At 37.2% G+C, this 15,408-nt stretch overlaps 1 protein-coding gene across 1 annotated transcript in view; it reads left to right on the forward strand.

Annotated features, from left to right (window-relative positions):
• Positions 1 to 15,408, forward strand: part of LOC127665603 (probable ubiquitin-conjugating enzyme E2 C) — a 189,409-nt gene that overhangs the window by 67,376 nt on the left and 106,625 nt on the right. Inside the window, exon 4 of the mRNA XM_052158093.1 lies at positions 12,787 to 12,889. Coding sequence (XP_052014053.1) covers positions 12,787 to 12,889 — 103 coding nt within the window. The remainder of the gene's footprint in view (positions 1 to 12,786; positions 12,890 to 15,408) is intronic.

Raw genomic sequence — 15,408 nt, forward strand, 5'->3', positions numbered from 1 at the left:
TGAGATACAGGTAAAGGAGGCAGTTTCACACTGTCGACCTCAGCACCCTAACATATTCCCAAAGAGTTTTAGGAAAATTGACTCAGGCCAAACCAGCATTTGTGAATTTGACTTGAAAAGAAGTCAGGACTAGACAGCATATTATGAAGCAGACAGAGTTTAGTAAACATTTTAATACAGGTTTAAGCATGTATTAATAGATGTCTTGTAGGTTTACAAATGGTGAGGAAAAAAGTCTTCCCTCGGGAATATTGGAAGTTAGAATATTTTTACTGTAAGCAGGGAGTCAGGGGAGGAGGGCTCACAGCAACTCTCATTAGAAACATAGTTTGGATGATGTTTGGAGCTGGCTAGTATTTTTCTTAAAAGGTGGTAGCGAAGGTATAGGCTTGTTCTTGAGATTCTTTTGTTTTGTTTTGTTTTTTGTTTTTTGTTTTTTTTTTAATTTTTTTATTCGATATAATTTATTTACATTTCAAATGATTTCCCCTTTTCTAGCCCCCCCCCACTCCCCGAAAGTCCCGTAAGCCCCCTTCTCTTCCCCTGTCCTCCCACCCACCCCTTCCCACTTCCCCGTTCTGGTTTTGCTGAATACTGTTTCACTGAGTCTTTCCAGAACCAGGGGCCACTCCTCCTTTCTTCTTGTACCCCATTTGATGTGTGGATTATGTTTTGGGTATTCCAGTTTTCTAGGTTAATATCCACTTATTAGTGAGTGCATACCATGATTCACCTTTTGAGTCTGGGTTACCTCACTGAGTATGATATTCTCTAGCTCCATCCATTTGCCTAAGAATTTCATGAATTCGTTGTTTCTAATGGCTGAATAGTACTCCATTGTGTAGATATACCACATTTTTTGCATCCACTCTTCTGTTGAGGGATACCTGGGTTCTTTCCAACATCTGGCAATTATAAATAGAGCTGCTATGAACATAGTAGAACATGTATCCTTATTACATGGTGGGGAGTCTTCTGGGTATATGCCCAGGAGTGGTATAGCAGGATCTTCTGGAAGTGAGGTGCCCAGTTTTCGGAGGAACCGCCAGACTGATTTCCAGAGTGGTTGTACCAATTTGCAACCCCACCAGCAGTGGAGGAGTGTTCCTCTTTCTCCACACCCTCTCCAACACCTGCTGTCTCCTGAATTTTTAATCTTAGCCATTCTGACTGGTGTAAGATGAAATCTTAGTGTTGTTTTGATTTGCATTTCCCTAATGACTAATGAAGTTGAGCATTTTTTAAGGTGCTTCTCCGCCATCCGAAGTTCTTCAGGTGAGAATTCTTTGTTTAACTCTGTACCCCATTTTTTAATAGGGTTGTTTGGTTTTCTGGAGTCTAACTTCTTGAGTTCTTTATATATATTGGATATTAGCCCTCAATCTGATGTAGGATTGGTGAAGATCTTTTCCCAATTTGTTGGTTGCCGATCTGTCCTCTTGATGGTGTCCTTTGCCTTACAGAAACTCTGTAACCTTATGAGGTCCCATTTGTCAATTCTTGCTCTTAGAGCATACGCTATTGGTGTTCTGTTCAGAAACTTTCTCCCTGTACCGATGTCCTCAAGGGTCTTCCCCAGTTTCTTTTCTATTAGCTTCAGAGTGTCTGGCTTTATGTGGAGGTCCTTGATCCATTTGGAGTTGAGCTTAGTACAAGGAGACAAGGATGGATCAATTCGCATTCTTCTGCATGCTGACCTCCAGTTGAACCAGCACCATTTGTTGAAAAGGCTATCTTTTTTCCATTGGATGTTTTCAGCCTCTTTGTCGAGGATCAAGTGGCCATAGGTGTGTGGGTTCATTTCTGGATCTTCAATCCTGTTCCATTGATCCTCCTGTCTGTCACTGTACCAATACCATGCAGATTTTAACACTATTGCTCTGTAGTATTGCTTGAGGTCAGGGATACTGATTCCCCCAGATTTTCTTTTGTTGCTGAGAATAGTTTTAGCTATCCTGGGTTTTTTGTTGTTCCAGATGAATTTGATAATTGCTCTTTCTAACTCTGTGAAGAATTGAGTTGGGATTTTGATGGGTATTGCATTGAATCTGTATAGTGCTTTAGGCAAAATGGCCATTTTAACTATATTGATTCTACCGATCCATGAGCATGGGAGGTTTTCCCATTTTTTGAGGTCTTCTTCCATTTCCTTCTTCAGAGTCTTGAAGTTCTTGTCATACAGATCTTTCACATGTTTGGTAAGAGTCACCCCAAGATACTTTATACTGTTTGAGGCTATTGTGAAGGGGGTCATTTCCCTAATTTCTTTCTCAGCCTGCTTATCCTTTGAGAATAGGAAGGCCACTGATTTGCTTGAGTTGATTTTATAACCTGCCACTTTGCTGAAGTTGTTTATCAGCTGTAGGAGCTCTCTAGTGGAGTTCTTTGGGTCACTTAGGTAGACGATCATGTCGTCTGCAAATAATGATAGTTTGACTTCTTCCTTTCCAATTTGTATCCCTTTGACCTCCTTATGTTGTCGAATTGCCCAAGCTAGTACCTCAAGTACAATATTGAAAAGATAAGGAGAAAGGGGGCAGCCTTGTCTGGTCCCTGATTTCAGTGGGATTGCTTCAAGTTTCTCTCCATTTAGTTTGATGCTGGCTACCGGTTTGCTGTATATTGCTTTTACTATGTTTAGGTATGGGCCTTGAATTCCTGTTCTCTCCAAGACTTTAAGCATGAAGGGATGCTGAATTTTGTCAAATGCTTTTTCAGCATCCAATGAAATGACCATGTGGTTTTGTTCTTTGAGTTTGTTTATGTAGTGGATTGTATTGATGGATTTCCGTATATTGAACCAACCCTGCATTCCCGGGATAAAGCCTACTTGATCATGGTGGATGATCGTTTTGATGTGTTCTTGGATTCGGTTGGCAAGAATTTTATTGAGTATTTTTGCATCGATGTTCATAAGGGAAATTGGTCTGAAGTTCTCTTTCTTTGTTGGATCTTTGTGTGGCTTTGGTATCAGCGTAATTGTGGCTTCATAGAAGGAATTGGGTAGTGTTCCTTCTGTTTCTATTTTGTGGAATAGTTTGAAGAGTATTGGTGTTAACTCTTCTTTGAAGGTCTGGTAAAATTCTGCACTGAAGCCATCTGGTCCTGTGCTTTTTTTGGTTGGAAGACTTTCTATGACTCCTTCTATTTCTTTAGGCATTATGGGACTGTTTAGATGGTCTAGTTGGTCCTGATTTAATTTTGGTATCTGGTATCTGTCAAGGAAATTGTCCATTTCCTCCAGATTCTCCAGTTGTGTTGAGTACAGGCTCTTGTAGTAGGATCTGATGATTTTTTGGATTTCCTCAGTTTCCGTTGTTATATCTCCCTTTTCATTTCTAAGTTTGTTAATTTGGATACTTTCTCTGTGCCCTTTGGTCAGTCTGGCTAAGGGTTTATCTATCTTGTTGATTTTCTCAAAGAACCAGCTCCTGGTTTTGTTGATTTTTTGTATGGTTCTCTTTGTTTCTACTTGATTGATTTCGGCCCTGAGTTTGATGATTTCCTGCCTTCTACTCCTCCTGGGCAAAGTAGCTTCTTTTTGTTCTAGGGCTTTCCGGTGTGACATTAAGCTGGTAATGTATGCTCTCTCCATTTTCTTTTTGGAGGCACTCAGGGCTATGAGTTTTCCTCTTAGCACTGCTTTCATTGTGTCCCATAGATTTGGGTATGTTGTGTTTTCATTTTCATTGTGTTCTAAAAAGTCTTTAATTTCTTTCCTTATTTCTTCCTTGACCAAGGTATCATTGAGTAGAGTATTGTTAAGTTTCCACGTGTATGTGGGTTTTCTGTTGTTTCTGTTGCTATTGAAGACCACTTTTACTCCATAGTGATCAGATAGGAGGCATGGGATTAGTTCTATCTTCTTATATTTGTTGAGGTCTGTCTTGTGACCAATTATATGGTCGATTTTGGAGAAGGTACCATGAGGTCCTGAGAAAAAGGTATATTCTTTTGTTTTAGGATAGAATGTTCTATATATATCTGTTAAATCTAATTGGTCCAAAGCTTCAATTAGTTTCATTGTGTCCCTGTTTAGTTTCTGTTTTCCTGTTCGGTCCATTGAGGAAAGTGCAGTGTTGAAGTCACCCACAATTATTGTGTTAGGTGCAATGTGTGCTTTTAGTTTTAATAAAGTTTCTTTTACGAAAGAGGGTGCCCTTGCATTTGGGGCATAGATGTTCAGGATTGACAGTTCTTCTTTTTGTATTTTTCCTTTGACCAGCAAGAAGTGTCCCTCAGGGTCTCTTTTGATGACTTTGGGTTGAAAGTCAATTTTATCTGATATTAAAATGGCTACTCCAGCTTGTTTCCTGAGACCATTTGCTTGTAAAATTGTCTTCCAGCCTTTTACTCTAAGGTAGTGTTTGTCTTTGACCCTGAGGTGTGTTTCCTGTAAGCAGCAAAATGTAGGGTCCTGTTTACGTATCCATTCAGTTAGTCTGTGTCTTTTTATTGGGGCATTAAGTCCATTGATGTTAAGAGATATTAAGGAATAATGATTGTTACTTCCTATCATTTTTGACGTTATTTTTTAAATTTGAATGCTTAACTTCTTTTGGGTTTGATGAAAGGTTACTATCTTGCTTTTTCCAGGGTGAAGTTTCCCTCCTTGTATTGGTGTTGTCCTCCTATTATCCTTTTTAGGGCCGGGTTTGTTGGTTTTTTTGAGACAGGGTTTCCCTGTATAGCCCTGGCTGTCCTGGAGCTCACTCTGTAGACCAGGCTGGCCTCGAACTCAGAAATCCGCCTGCCTCTGCCTCCCAGAGTGCTGGGATTACAGGCGTGCGCCACCACTGCCGGGCTCTCCATGCTGTCTTAACTACCCGTCAACTCAAAGACCCTCCTTCTACTTCCTGAGACTGTTCTTGAGATTCTAAAGAACATTGTATTTGTTAGACTATGGGAAGACAATGGATAATTAACATTTTCTACATGTATCCTAAGATAGGACAATATTTTGTGTCTTCTTTTGGTGATGAGGAAACAGCTCAGTCAGTAAATTGCCTGTTCCAAAGCTTGAGAGGATCCCAGTTTAGATTCCCTGCAGGGACTTAATGCTAGAAGGGCCGGGGGCAGCCCTGGAGCTCATTGGCTAGCCAATTTAGTCAAATCAGTGAGCTCAAAGTTCAGCGAGAGACCCTGTCTCAAATCTGAAACCACCAGCTGTTAGTCCTTGCCTTCCAGACTCAAGCACTTATATGCACACATCTTATTTTTCTGTTTTATAATACCACTATAGGTTTTATCCTACTTTATGGATAAGAAAATGAAGCTTGGGGAAAAAAATGAGATGACTAAATTTGGCAAGACTAAGGAGAATTGAAATGCAGACTTAGTCCTGACATATAATACCATATAATGTATATGGTCTTCTGTTCTCAGGAATTCCTGCTGCATCAGATTTCAGCAGAGAAGTATGCTGATGATGTTGTATTTAAGCACGAGCTACAACATACAAAGGGCATCAGGATATGTCTAGATAAACTCATCAGGATATGTTTAGAATATAAGAGTCATTTAAGTTTGTAGGGAGAGAGAAAGAATGAAGAATTTAGATGACTTTGACAACAGAACAGCTTTATTTAACCTGAGAATGACACACCATGGTCAGATGTAGGTGGTAGAATGTACCTGTTAATTCTAAGGAAGAAAATCCTTTTGGCAGAATATTAGAAAGTCTTTATAAATATGGAATGACTGTTTTTTGCCTGTCTGCTCCATGGTCCCCCCCCCCTTTTTTTAACCAGTTAGGAAGTCAGCTCACTGTAGCCTATGACTCAAATGTAAAGAAAAATATTCTAATTGTAAGCAGTTTTAATGTTGATTAGAAATCTATAAAGATTATTAGATTGGATCTTTAAAAAAAACTATAGTAGAAATGTAATAAATTTTTTGCAGTTGTTTGTTGATATATCACTTTATTAGTTACTTTTCTATTACTGTGAAAAAACACCATGACCAAGGCAATTTATAAAAGAAAGTGTTTAATTGGGCTTACAGTTCCAGAGGATTAGACTTTATGATGGTTGAATAAAGGCATGGTGGCAGGAACACCTGAGAATTTGACTCTTAAATAGCAAGCAAGAGACACAGTGCTAATCTCAATGCTCACTGCTGCTGACACATCTCCTCCATTAAGGCCATACCTCCTAATCCTTCCCAAACAGTTCTACAAACTGGGAACCAGGTATATGAACATGAGCCTATGAGGGCTGTTCTCATTCAAACCACCACTGGTATTTTTCCAATATTGATTTATTAATGAAGGTTGAGGAAATGATTGTTTGTGTAGTTACAGTAATTACAAAACACACCTCTTTTCTGTTTCTCAACACTATTACAGTAGATGTGTAGCAATTCCTGTGATAGAGTGGTAACATTATTTTGGTAAATCATAATTTACCTAAGAGAATCTACAGAATATTTAGATAAAAGGTTTTATATGTTACCTTAATGGTTTAAAGAATTGGGCATGATGGTGCACTTCTGTAATTTCAATTCTAAGTTGAGGCAGGATTATAAATTCAACGCTAGCCTGGACTACATAGTGAGACTTTACCTCAGAAAGCCAGAAACTTGCAAAGATGGAAAGTTAAAAAAAAAAGATTCAAAGAGGATCTGCTGTAAAGATGGGACTCTAAGTTTGGGGTCATGGTTTTTGTCTTTAACCCTAGTGCTGGGGCACTAGGGAGGCAGAGCAGGCTATCTAGGGACAGACAGTGAGACCTTGTCTAAAAAACCAAAATGTTTATTTTTATTATTACTATCATCATTGTTATTTGTTTGTTTATTATTGAGACAGGGTTTTTCTGCATAGCCCTGGCTATCCTAGAACTTGTTATATAGACTAAGCTGGCCTGGATCTCAGAAATTCACTCACTTACCTCTGCCTCCCAAGTGCTGAGATTAAAGGCATGTGCCACCACTGCCTGGCAGATATTTCTTAATATCTGTTATCTAGTCAGATTTCATATATTCAGTTAACTCATAAACATCTCTCACCTCTTTAATGTTTAGATTCTATAGAAAATTGCTTGCAATCCCAGGTCTTGTCCTTATAATTTCTCACATGTAGCTTCTATTAGTTATATTCATAACAGGGATTCTCTTAACGTGTTTCTCTGTGTGTTTTATATTTGACTCTTTTTTGTTGTTGTTGTTGTTGTTTGTTTGTTTTTGTTTTGTTTTTTTTTGTTTTTTTTTGAGACAGGTTTCTTCGTGGTTGTCCTGGAACTCACTCTACTGTAGACCAGGCTGGCCTTGAACTCAGAAATCCGCCTGCCTCTGCCTCCCAAGTGCTAGGATTACAGGTGTGCACCACCACGCCCTGTTTTATATTTGACTCTTACTATGAGCTTTGAACAGGTTCAGTTTTGCTACATGAGATTACCTCAAAAATAATGACTTTTATCTTTTAAAGATTTATTTGGCTTATTCATTTTACATAGAAATTTTAAAAAATGTAGAAAAAGTAATAAAGTGACATTTCTGAAACTTTTCAGCTTAATGTATTTTTATTTTTTAAGCCAGAGGACAATCTTGCTTTAAAAGAAAAAAAGCAAAACAAGACCCAAAAACCCAGAGAAGGCAAACTTTAAATTTCTGCAGCTTCTTAAAGTAGGAAGATAAAAAGGAGGAAGAAGAAGCTATGTCTTTTGAATCAGGAAAAGTTAAATTTGTTTGAGTAATTCAGAAAATTGTGCATGTTCAACTTAGCCATACCCAGGGGCTCCATAAACAATCGCATAACTGGAGTTTTTTAGAGAGAGATGTTATTTGATAACATAATTATTATTTCAGTATTTGATAATAGAGTGTAAGGTTCTTCTACTTTCTTTGGTTTTCAAAATAATGTATTGCTTGCACAGAGTAGGCCAAGAATTGGATGATGAGATGGCTCTGTGGAAAAGATGTTGTTACCAAGCCTGCTGACCTGAGATTGATTCTTTACATGATTGAAGAAGTATATCCCTCCCTCCCATCCTTTTTTCTCTGTAGCTTTGGCTGTCCTGGAACACATTCTATACACCAGGCTAGCCTTGATCTCACAGATATCTGTCTGCCTCTGCCTCCTGAGTGCTGGCATTAAGCCAGCTGTGGGATAAGACCCAAATCAAAATGACAAAATGGTTTACTAGCACCTAATTATAACAGCCATGGCTGGTTGGTTTTGTGTGTGTATGTTAGTTACTCATGTATTGAAATACATTTGTCTATCCTTCACGGTTATTATTCATACTAATACTCAACTCATAACATTTTTAGCCAGTGGGGCTTCTAACTGATAGCTTTTGTTTTATTTAGTATTGAGAAGAGTCTAACACATTTTATTGAGTATTGAGAAGAGCCTAACATATTTTTTCCTTATGCCTCAGACTTAGAATCTGTCATTTCTTCACAAAACCCTGCTTCACTGTTAGCTGTAAATTTGTATTAGAAGACCATATTGTGGATACTAGGAATGTTCATCATACTGAGATGACTGTTTCCCTGAACCTTTTCTGGTGTATAAGCCTAGTTTTTAAAAAAACACTTTATGAATTTGTATTGATCCTAATAATTCATGTTTGTTCACTTTTCATATGCTCTCATCTTTTTAGAGACATGTCTGACAGGATCTTCTTTTCCCACCCTCCAAAAGCTGAAATCACAGAGTATACACTATTATGCTTACTCTTAGTTTTTGTGGATTCATGCCTCTCCCCCTGCCCCAAATTAGTTGATTATTTCTCAGAGCGAGGTCTGATTCTATAGCCTGGGCTGCAAGGGAAGATCCTATTTAAAACAACAGCAGCAATAACCACAACCATTATAGTGTCATATGTCTGTAGTCTTAGCAAAGAGGCTAAAGGGTAAGGCCAGCCAGTCTACATACAAATTTCAGGCCCACTAAGACAAAATCGTGCCTTAAAAAAAACAAAACAAAACCAAAAAAACCTCAAAAATCAACCAAATAAAACTACTTGATTGCATGAATTTCATTTGCTCGTGGCTATGGCTACTGTAATTTTTCTATCTATCGAAACCTTAGAGAAACAATTTCCACTTGCACTTTTCCACCTTAACCTTGTTAGTGTTGTTCTAGTTATCTTTACTGCTTATGCTGAAGATGGTTTTGGCTCTCTTTTTTGAACCCAATGGCCTTAATTGAGATAGTGTTTCCATGCTGTAGAAGAGTGAACTTATCATTGTTGGCTATTTACTCTGTTAAACATATTAGCTTCTTTGTTTTCCTGCTTTCCTCTCTGGCAAAAACCCTGATATATTCTGAGGATGTCTCTCAGTGGTAGAAGACTTGCCTAGTGTATGCAAGGTCCAAAGTACAGTCTATAACTCTGCAAAGACAGCCCCTCTCCCAACATATACAACATATATGTGCTGTAGAAATTTCACATTAAGTAAGTTTCCCCCTTTCAAACAAGTATCTCATCTTGTGTTTCCTATTTTAATACATTTGTGTCATTTTAAGAACTAAGATGAGATATACTATGTTCAAATGTAATAAACAACATATATACAAATAATAGTAGATAAACATATCTATGTTCACAGTATTATACAACCATTAACCTTTTCTAGTTTCAAAACCATTTCACCACTTCATCAAGTATCTTCAGTGTTTGTGTTATTTATAAGTATGTACCAACATGCCTAGCATGGTTTTTAAAGAATGACTGCTTTCTTTTTAACTATGTATACATTTGTGTCTGTATATGGGTTTGTGCATTTGAGGCCAGAAGATGGCATCGTCTCCCCTAGAGCTGGAGTTACACCTAATATGGGTATTGGGAATCAAACTCAAGTTCTCTGCAACTGCTATATCATCTTTTTCTTTTTTTCTTTTCCTCTCTTTTCCTTTCTTTCTTTCTTTTTCTTTTGTTAGATTTATTTATTTATTTTATGTATATGAGTACAATGTAATTGTCTTCAGATACCAGAAGAGGGCATCGGATCCTATAATAGGTGGTTGTGAGCCACCATATGGTTGCTGGGAATTGAACTCAGGACATCTGGAAGAGCAGTTAGTGCTCTTAAATAACGAACCATCTCTCAAGCTCCCTGGTATATCATCTTTTAAGCTCTGAGCCATCTATCCAACTTTTTTTTTTTTTTTTTTTTTTTTTTTTGGTTTTTTGAGACAGGGTTTCTCTGTGTAGTCCTGGCTGTCCTGTAACTCACTCTGTAGACCAGGCTGGCCTCGGACTCAGAAACCCACCTGCCTCTGCCTCCCAAGTGCTGGGATTACAGGCGTGCGCCACCACGCCCGGCTATCTATCCAACTTCTAAAACTGGTTTTTGAACATTTAAACCTCCCAAGCTCGCCCTACTTTTTGAAAATGTATTAAGAACAAATACATTCCAATTCTTCCAAGGGTTATCATTGCTCCATGCATGAAGTTGAAACTTAATATGGCTAACAAACGCCTTTACTTTCCAGTTTTTGCCATTTTGTCTTGTTTCATTTATGCCTCTTTGTTCAGTATAGGCCCAGTTCTTCATTGTAGATATTCTATAAGTCTTTCTCTTTCCCTTTCTCCCTCCAAGGCAGGGTCTCATTATTAGTCACAGTCATTTTGCAACTTAACCCACCTCTACTTCCCATGTTCTGGAATAAAATGTGTGTGTCCCTCTGTGCTGCACCCCCTTACCCCTTTTTAAACTTTTGAGACTAGACATCACAATATAGACTTGGCTGGCCTCAGAGTTGTGGTGCTCTTCCTGCCTTTTTTTTTTTAAAGCTATTAAAGATTGTTATATGCCCTTCTTTTGTACTTCTTTAACCCCTATTCCTTGTACTACTTTTAGGTTACCTATTTCACATTGTCCTTACTTATATATTTTTCTGGAACAATGAACCCATGATAGTCAAATGCTAGGTAATACAATACAGGCTGCAACTATAATGAATAGGATTTTTAACAGAAGTCAAGATTATTTAATAAATTATTTTTAAAAAGGTTTCAAAGATAGGAGGGCAGTTCTTGAGCTAGACCTCAAAGGAACCATTCCCATCAACACTAAAGTGTGTATGTGTATTCTTTTTTAGTAGCTAGCAACATAGTTGGGATTCAGTGAAAGGTATATGATTATAAACATAATAAGTTTAAAATGCAAATCATATCTTAATGGTATTTTAAAATACAGATTTTATCTGTTTGCTTTGCTTATTAGATTTATAAAATCTGTGTTCAAAATCCAAGAAAAGAAGTTCTTTGTGTTAAAATACAATTTAATTCTTTATTTTTATCATTTTGTTGTTGTTGTCTGCATGTTGTGATGTACATTAATTACTTTATTGTTAGTTGGACAAAATAATTGATCAAAACAGCTTTAGGAAGAATTGTTTATGGTTCATCAATTATTTAGTTCGTCATGCTTGGTAAGGTATGATAGCTGCAATGTGACAGCAGTAAAATGATGGGAGTGGGTATGAGTCTTGTATTCTGTTTCACAATCCTTTTAGAATAGTTCCAACCACATTCCAAATTAAACTGTTTTAGAAGCACCCTCAGACATGCACAAGAGGTGTGTCTCCCAAGTAATTTCAAATTCCAGTAGATTGACAAATGAAGATGGACCTAATAGCCCTATATGAAGTTGTAATTGTTGAACTAAAACCACCTTTGATTGCTCAAAGTTATGGAGTTAGTGCTTCCATAGTTACCAGCACACTGTTTGGCATTTTATAGTACTCTGTGTTGTATTATATTTGCTTTCATGATTAGATGGCTTATCTTGATGATGGGCAAGTACTGTATGAGAATCATGTACTCATTTAGATTTCTGGCAAGTCCTTTCTAAACTGCTCTTAAACATGTTTTGTCCTTACTCACTGCCCAGTTTGAATCAGTCAGTCCTCAGCTCTCTTGACAAAATAATAACTTTTCTGGTGACTGTTGTGTATACTTACTATCATGATTCTTATCCTGCCTTCAAAGATGATAGTATATTAAAATTATCAAATTATATAGTATACCTATTATATATACCTATAGGTATATATAGTATACCTCTAATGTCAGTTACACTTACTTAAGGCTATTTGAAAAACTCATGTGATCTGCCCATTTCAAAGACATCCTTATTTTATTACGTCCATCTCTGTAAACTCTTAAGGTTATACTCTTCCTAACCTGTTGTTTGATGATCCTTTGTTGGCCTTTGTTTTTCTACCTTACTAGTTCCTTGTCTCGATTCTTAATTTTCTGCCCTCATCATCTATTCTTCATGGCAGAACACTGTTTAGAAGAGAAGAATCTTATGATACCATCACTATTTCTGTAGGCACCAGCTATTCTTAGAAAGCTATTCCTGTTGCATAGTTGAATGTACCTCAAGGCATCATGGCAATCAGACAGATGTTAATGTAAGTAAGAGTTGAAAACACTCGGCAATTCTGACGTAAAAGTGCTTTTGGTTGTTTTTTAAGAATTAGTCTTAAAGGCTATAGAAAACTTGCCATTTCTGATTTGATTTGACTTTTGATTTTCTTTCAACTAAAATCTCTTGTGAGAATCAGCCTTATTTGCATTTTGATTGCCTCTCATAAAACCTACCCAGAATGCTAAGAGCTTTGGTTGAATCCCAAGGTAGATGTAGGAAGACAAAACAATTCCATCTGGATAGGTTAATATACCCATGGCTTCCTTGTTGTATGGAAATGTTATAGTTATGAAGTAGCATTTTAATAGTTTTCATAGTTTATAGCTTATTTATGGTCATACTTTACCTGTTGGAGAAAAACTGTTTTAAAGTTTTTATTGAAATTTTCTTTTTCCACAGAACTCAACAAAAATCCAGTGGAAGGCTTTTCAGCAGGTTTAATAGACGACAATGATCTCTATCGTTGGGAAGTCCTTATTATTGGTCCTCCAGATACACTTTAGTAAGTATACTGGAACTGACATCTTCACTCCTTCAACTAAAATTAAAACTTAATTTTGAAAATTGAAAAAAATTCTAAAGTAGCAAGCAAAATGGTTATATCGAGTATCATTTCAATGTGATCATGTGTAGAGCCTTTGTGTTATGCTTGAAGCTCTAATGTCTAAAACATGTTTTTAAAAAGATAGCTTCAGAAATTTAAGCTATGTTGTTGCTGGAATAAATATGTTATGAAAAGCTTTTTCTAGTGAGGTTATATGTAACCCTCCCCCCCCACACACACACACACAGGGTTTTTCTGTGTAGCCCTGGCTGTCCTGGAACTTTCTCTGTAGACCAGATTGACCTCAGAATCAGAGATCTGCGTGGTTCTGCCCCCTGAATCCTGGGATTTAAGATGTGTGCTATGTGCTACTATTGCCTGACTGTAAATAATTTACACACACACACCCCTTCTATAATTTAGGATATTAATTTTTGTAAGCTTGGAGGAGAAGAGAAAATTTCATCTCTAATTATATATTTATGTGTGCTTCTGTGAGATTATGTTCATGTGAATGAAGGTGCACTAGGAGGCCATAGCTGTTGGATCCCCTGGAGCTGGAGTAACACCTGATTATAAACTGTTTGATATGAGTATTAGGATCAAATTCAAATCCTTTAGAGGCTCTTAACCTCTGAGCCATTGCTCCAGCCAAAAGAGAAAAAAGTCCTATGCAATTTAGAGAAATTTCTCAGTAGTTAAGAGTACTGAGGTCCTAGGTTCAATTCCCTATGGAAATGATTTTCCTTCTCATGTTTACCATGCCTTGACCCCAAAGGAAACACCATAATTAAGGCTGACAGTTTTACTATTTTTTTAACACCACTTTTTAAAAATAATTTATTTTTCTTTTATGTTCATTAGTGTTTTGACTTCATGTAGGTCTGTGTGAGGGTGTTTGATCTCCTGGAACTGGAATTATAGACAAGTGTGAGCTGCCATGTGGGCTCTGGGAATTGAACCCAGGTCCCCTGGAAGAGCAGCCAGTGCTCTTAACTGCTTAGCAACCTCTCCAGCCCCAGTTTTACTGTTCTTAATGCCTTATTTATTAAAGAATAAGATTGCAATTTTTTTCTTTTTAAAAACAGCTCCTTTTTATGTAATTAAATCAATTAATATCTATGTGTATGGTGTTTTTGCATGCATATATATTCACTGTGTTTGTCTGGTATCTGAGGAGGTGGATGGCATGGGAACCTCTAGAACTGTACTTATAGATGGCTGTGACCTGTCCACCAATAGGTGCTGGGAATTGAACCTAGGGCCTCTGGAAGAACAGCCAGTACTCTTAACTAATGAGACATCTCTCTGGCCCTGAGATTTTTACATAGAATGTATTCTGTATATCTGTGTTTTACGACTTAAGGGAACTTTCAAGGTCTATTTTAATAATTTTATAACCTGGTCTTCACAGAGAATAGTTTATAAGACTATATTTTGTTAGTTTAGTGTTAGGACATAAAATAACTTATTAACTGACTACCAGTTGTTGAAAATAAGGCGAATGAGCTAGAGAATGATAACATATCTTTACATCTGCAATTCTTTGGGACTGCACTTCCTTCTTGTAAGTCCTTCCCCCTAGCCCTCAAGTAGCTGTTTGAATATATATATATATATATATATATATATATATATATTCAAAAAGTGGATATATATAAAAAAGAAGGGCTGGTGAAGATGACTCAATAAATGTTTGCTATAGAAATGTGATGACAATTCCCAGAACCCATGTAAAAAAGTGTAATGTAGTAGCCTGTGTTTGTGATCCCAACACTCCTGTTGCAAGATGAGAGATAGAAATAGGAGAATTAACCCAGTTATCTTGGAGTAGACATTTGGCAGAAATGAGGGAAGCTCCCTCAAAAATAAGGTGGAAAAAGAGAGGAAAAAGTTAAAGCAATGTGGGAGTACATGTTTTACACAGTGGGCAAAGGGTGGTTCATGCTTTGTTATAGTTTTTAGCAGTCATTGTTGCTCATATGTTTGCTTTGTTTTTGTTTTTGTTTTTGTTTTTGTTTTTGGATTTGGTTTTTTGAAACAGGTTTCTCTGTGTAGCCCTAGCTGTCCTGGAAATCACTCTGTAGACCAGGCTGGCCTTGAACTCAGAAATCTGCCTGCCTCTGCCTCCCAAGTGCTGGGATTAAAAGCTTGCGCCACCACTGCCCGGCTTCATATGTTTCTTTGAAAACAACATATGTTTCTTTTAAAATTGATATATTTGCATCCATCAGTTTTGCCAGTTGATTTAGGTGAATCTGGTCATGGCATGGCATTAGGATTCTTTCATAGCTGCCAGTAGCCACCGGAAACCAGTTTAGAGATAACTCCCTCACAATCACATTGTTATTTGAGGTAAATTTTATAAATTTTGCAAATCATACTATGTAAGTAACCTGGTCTATGATCCTAACACAGTTCTGGTCTGTTCTTCATGTTTATTCTTCTGTGTTTAAAATAGTGTTTGGTTTTATTCC

This window comes from Apodemus sylvaticus, chromosome 15, assembly GCF_947179515.1.
Source record: "Apodemus sylvaticus chromosome 15, mApoSyl1.1, whole genome shotgun sequence".
NCBI lineage: Eukaryota > Metazoa > Chordata > Mammalia > Rodentia > Muridae > Apodemus > Apodemus sylvaticus.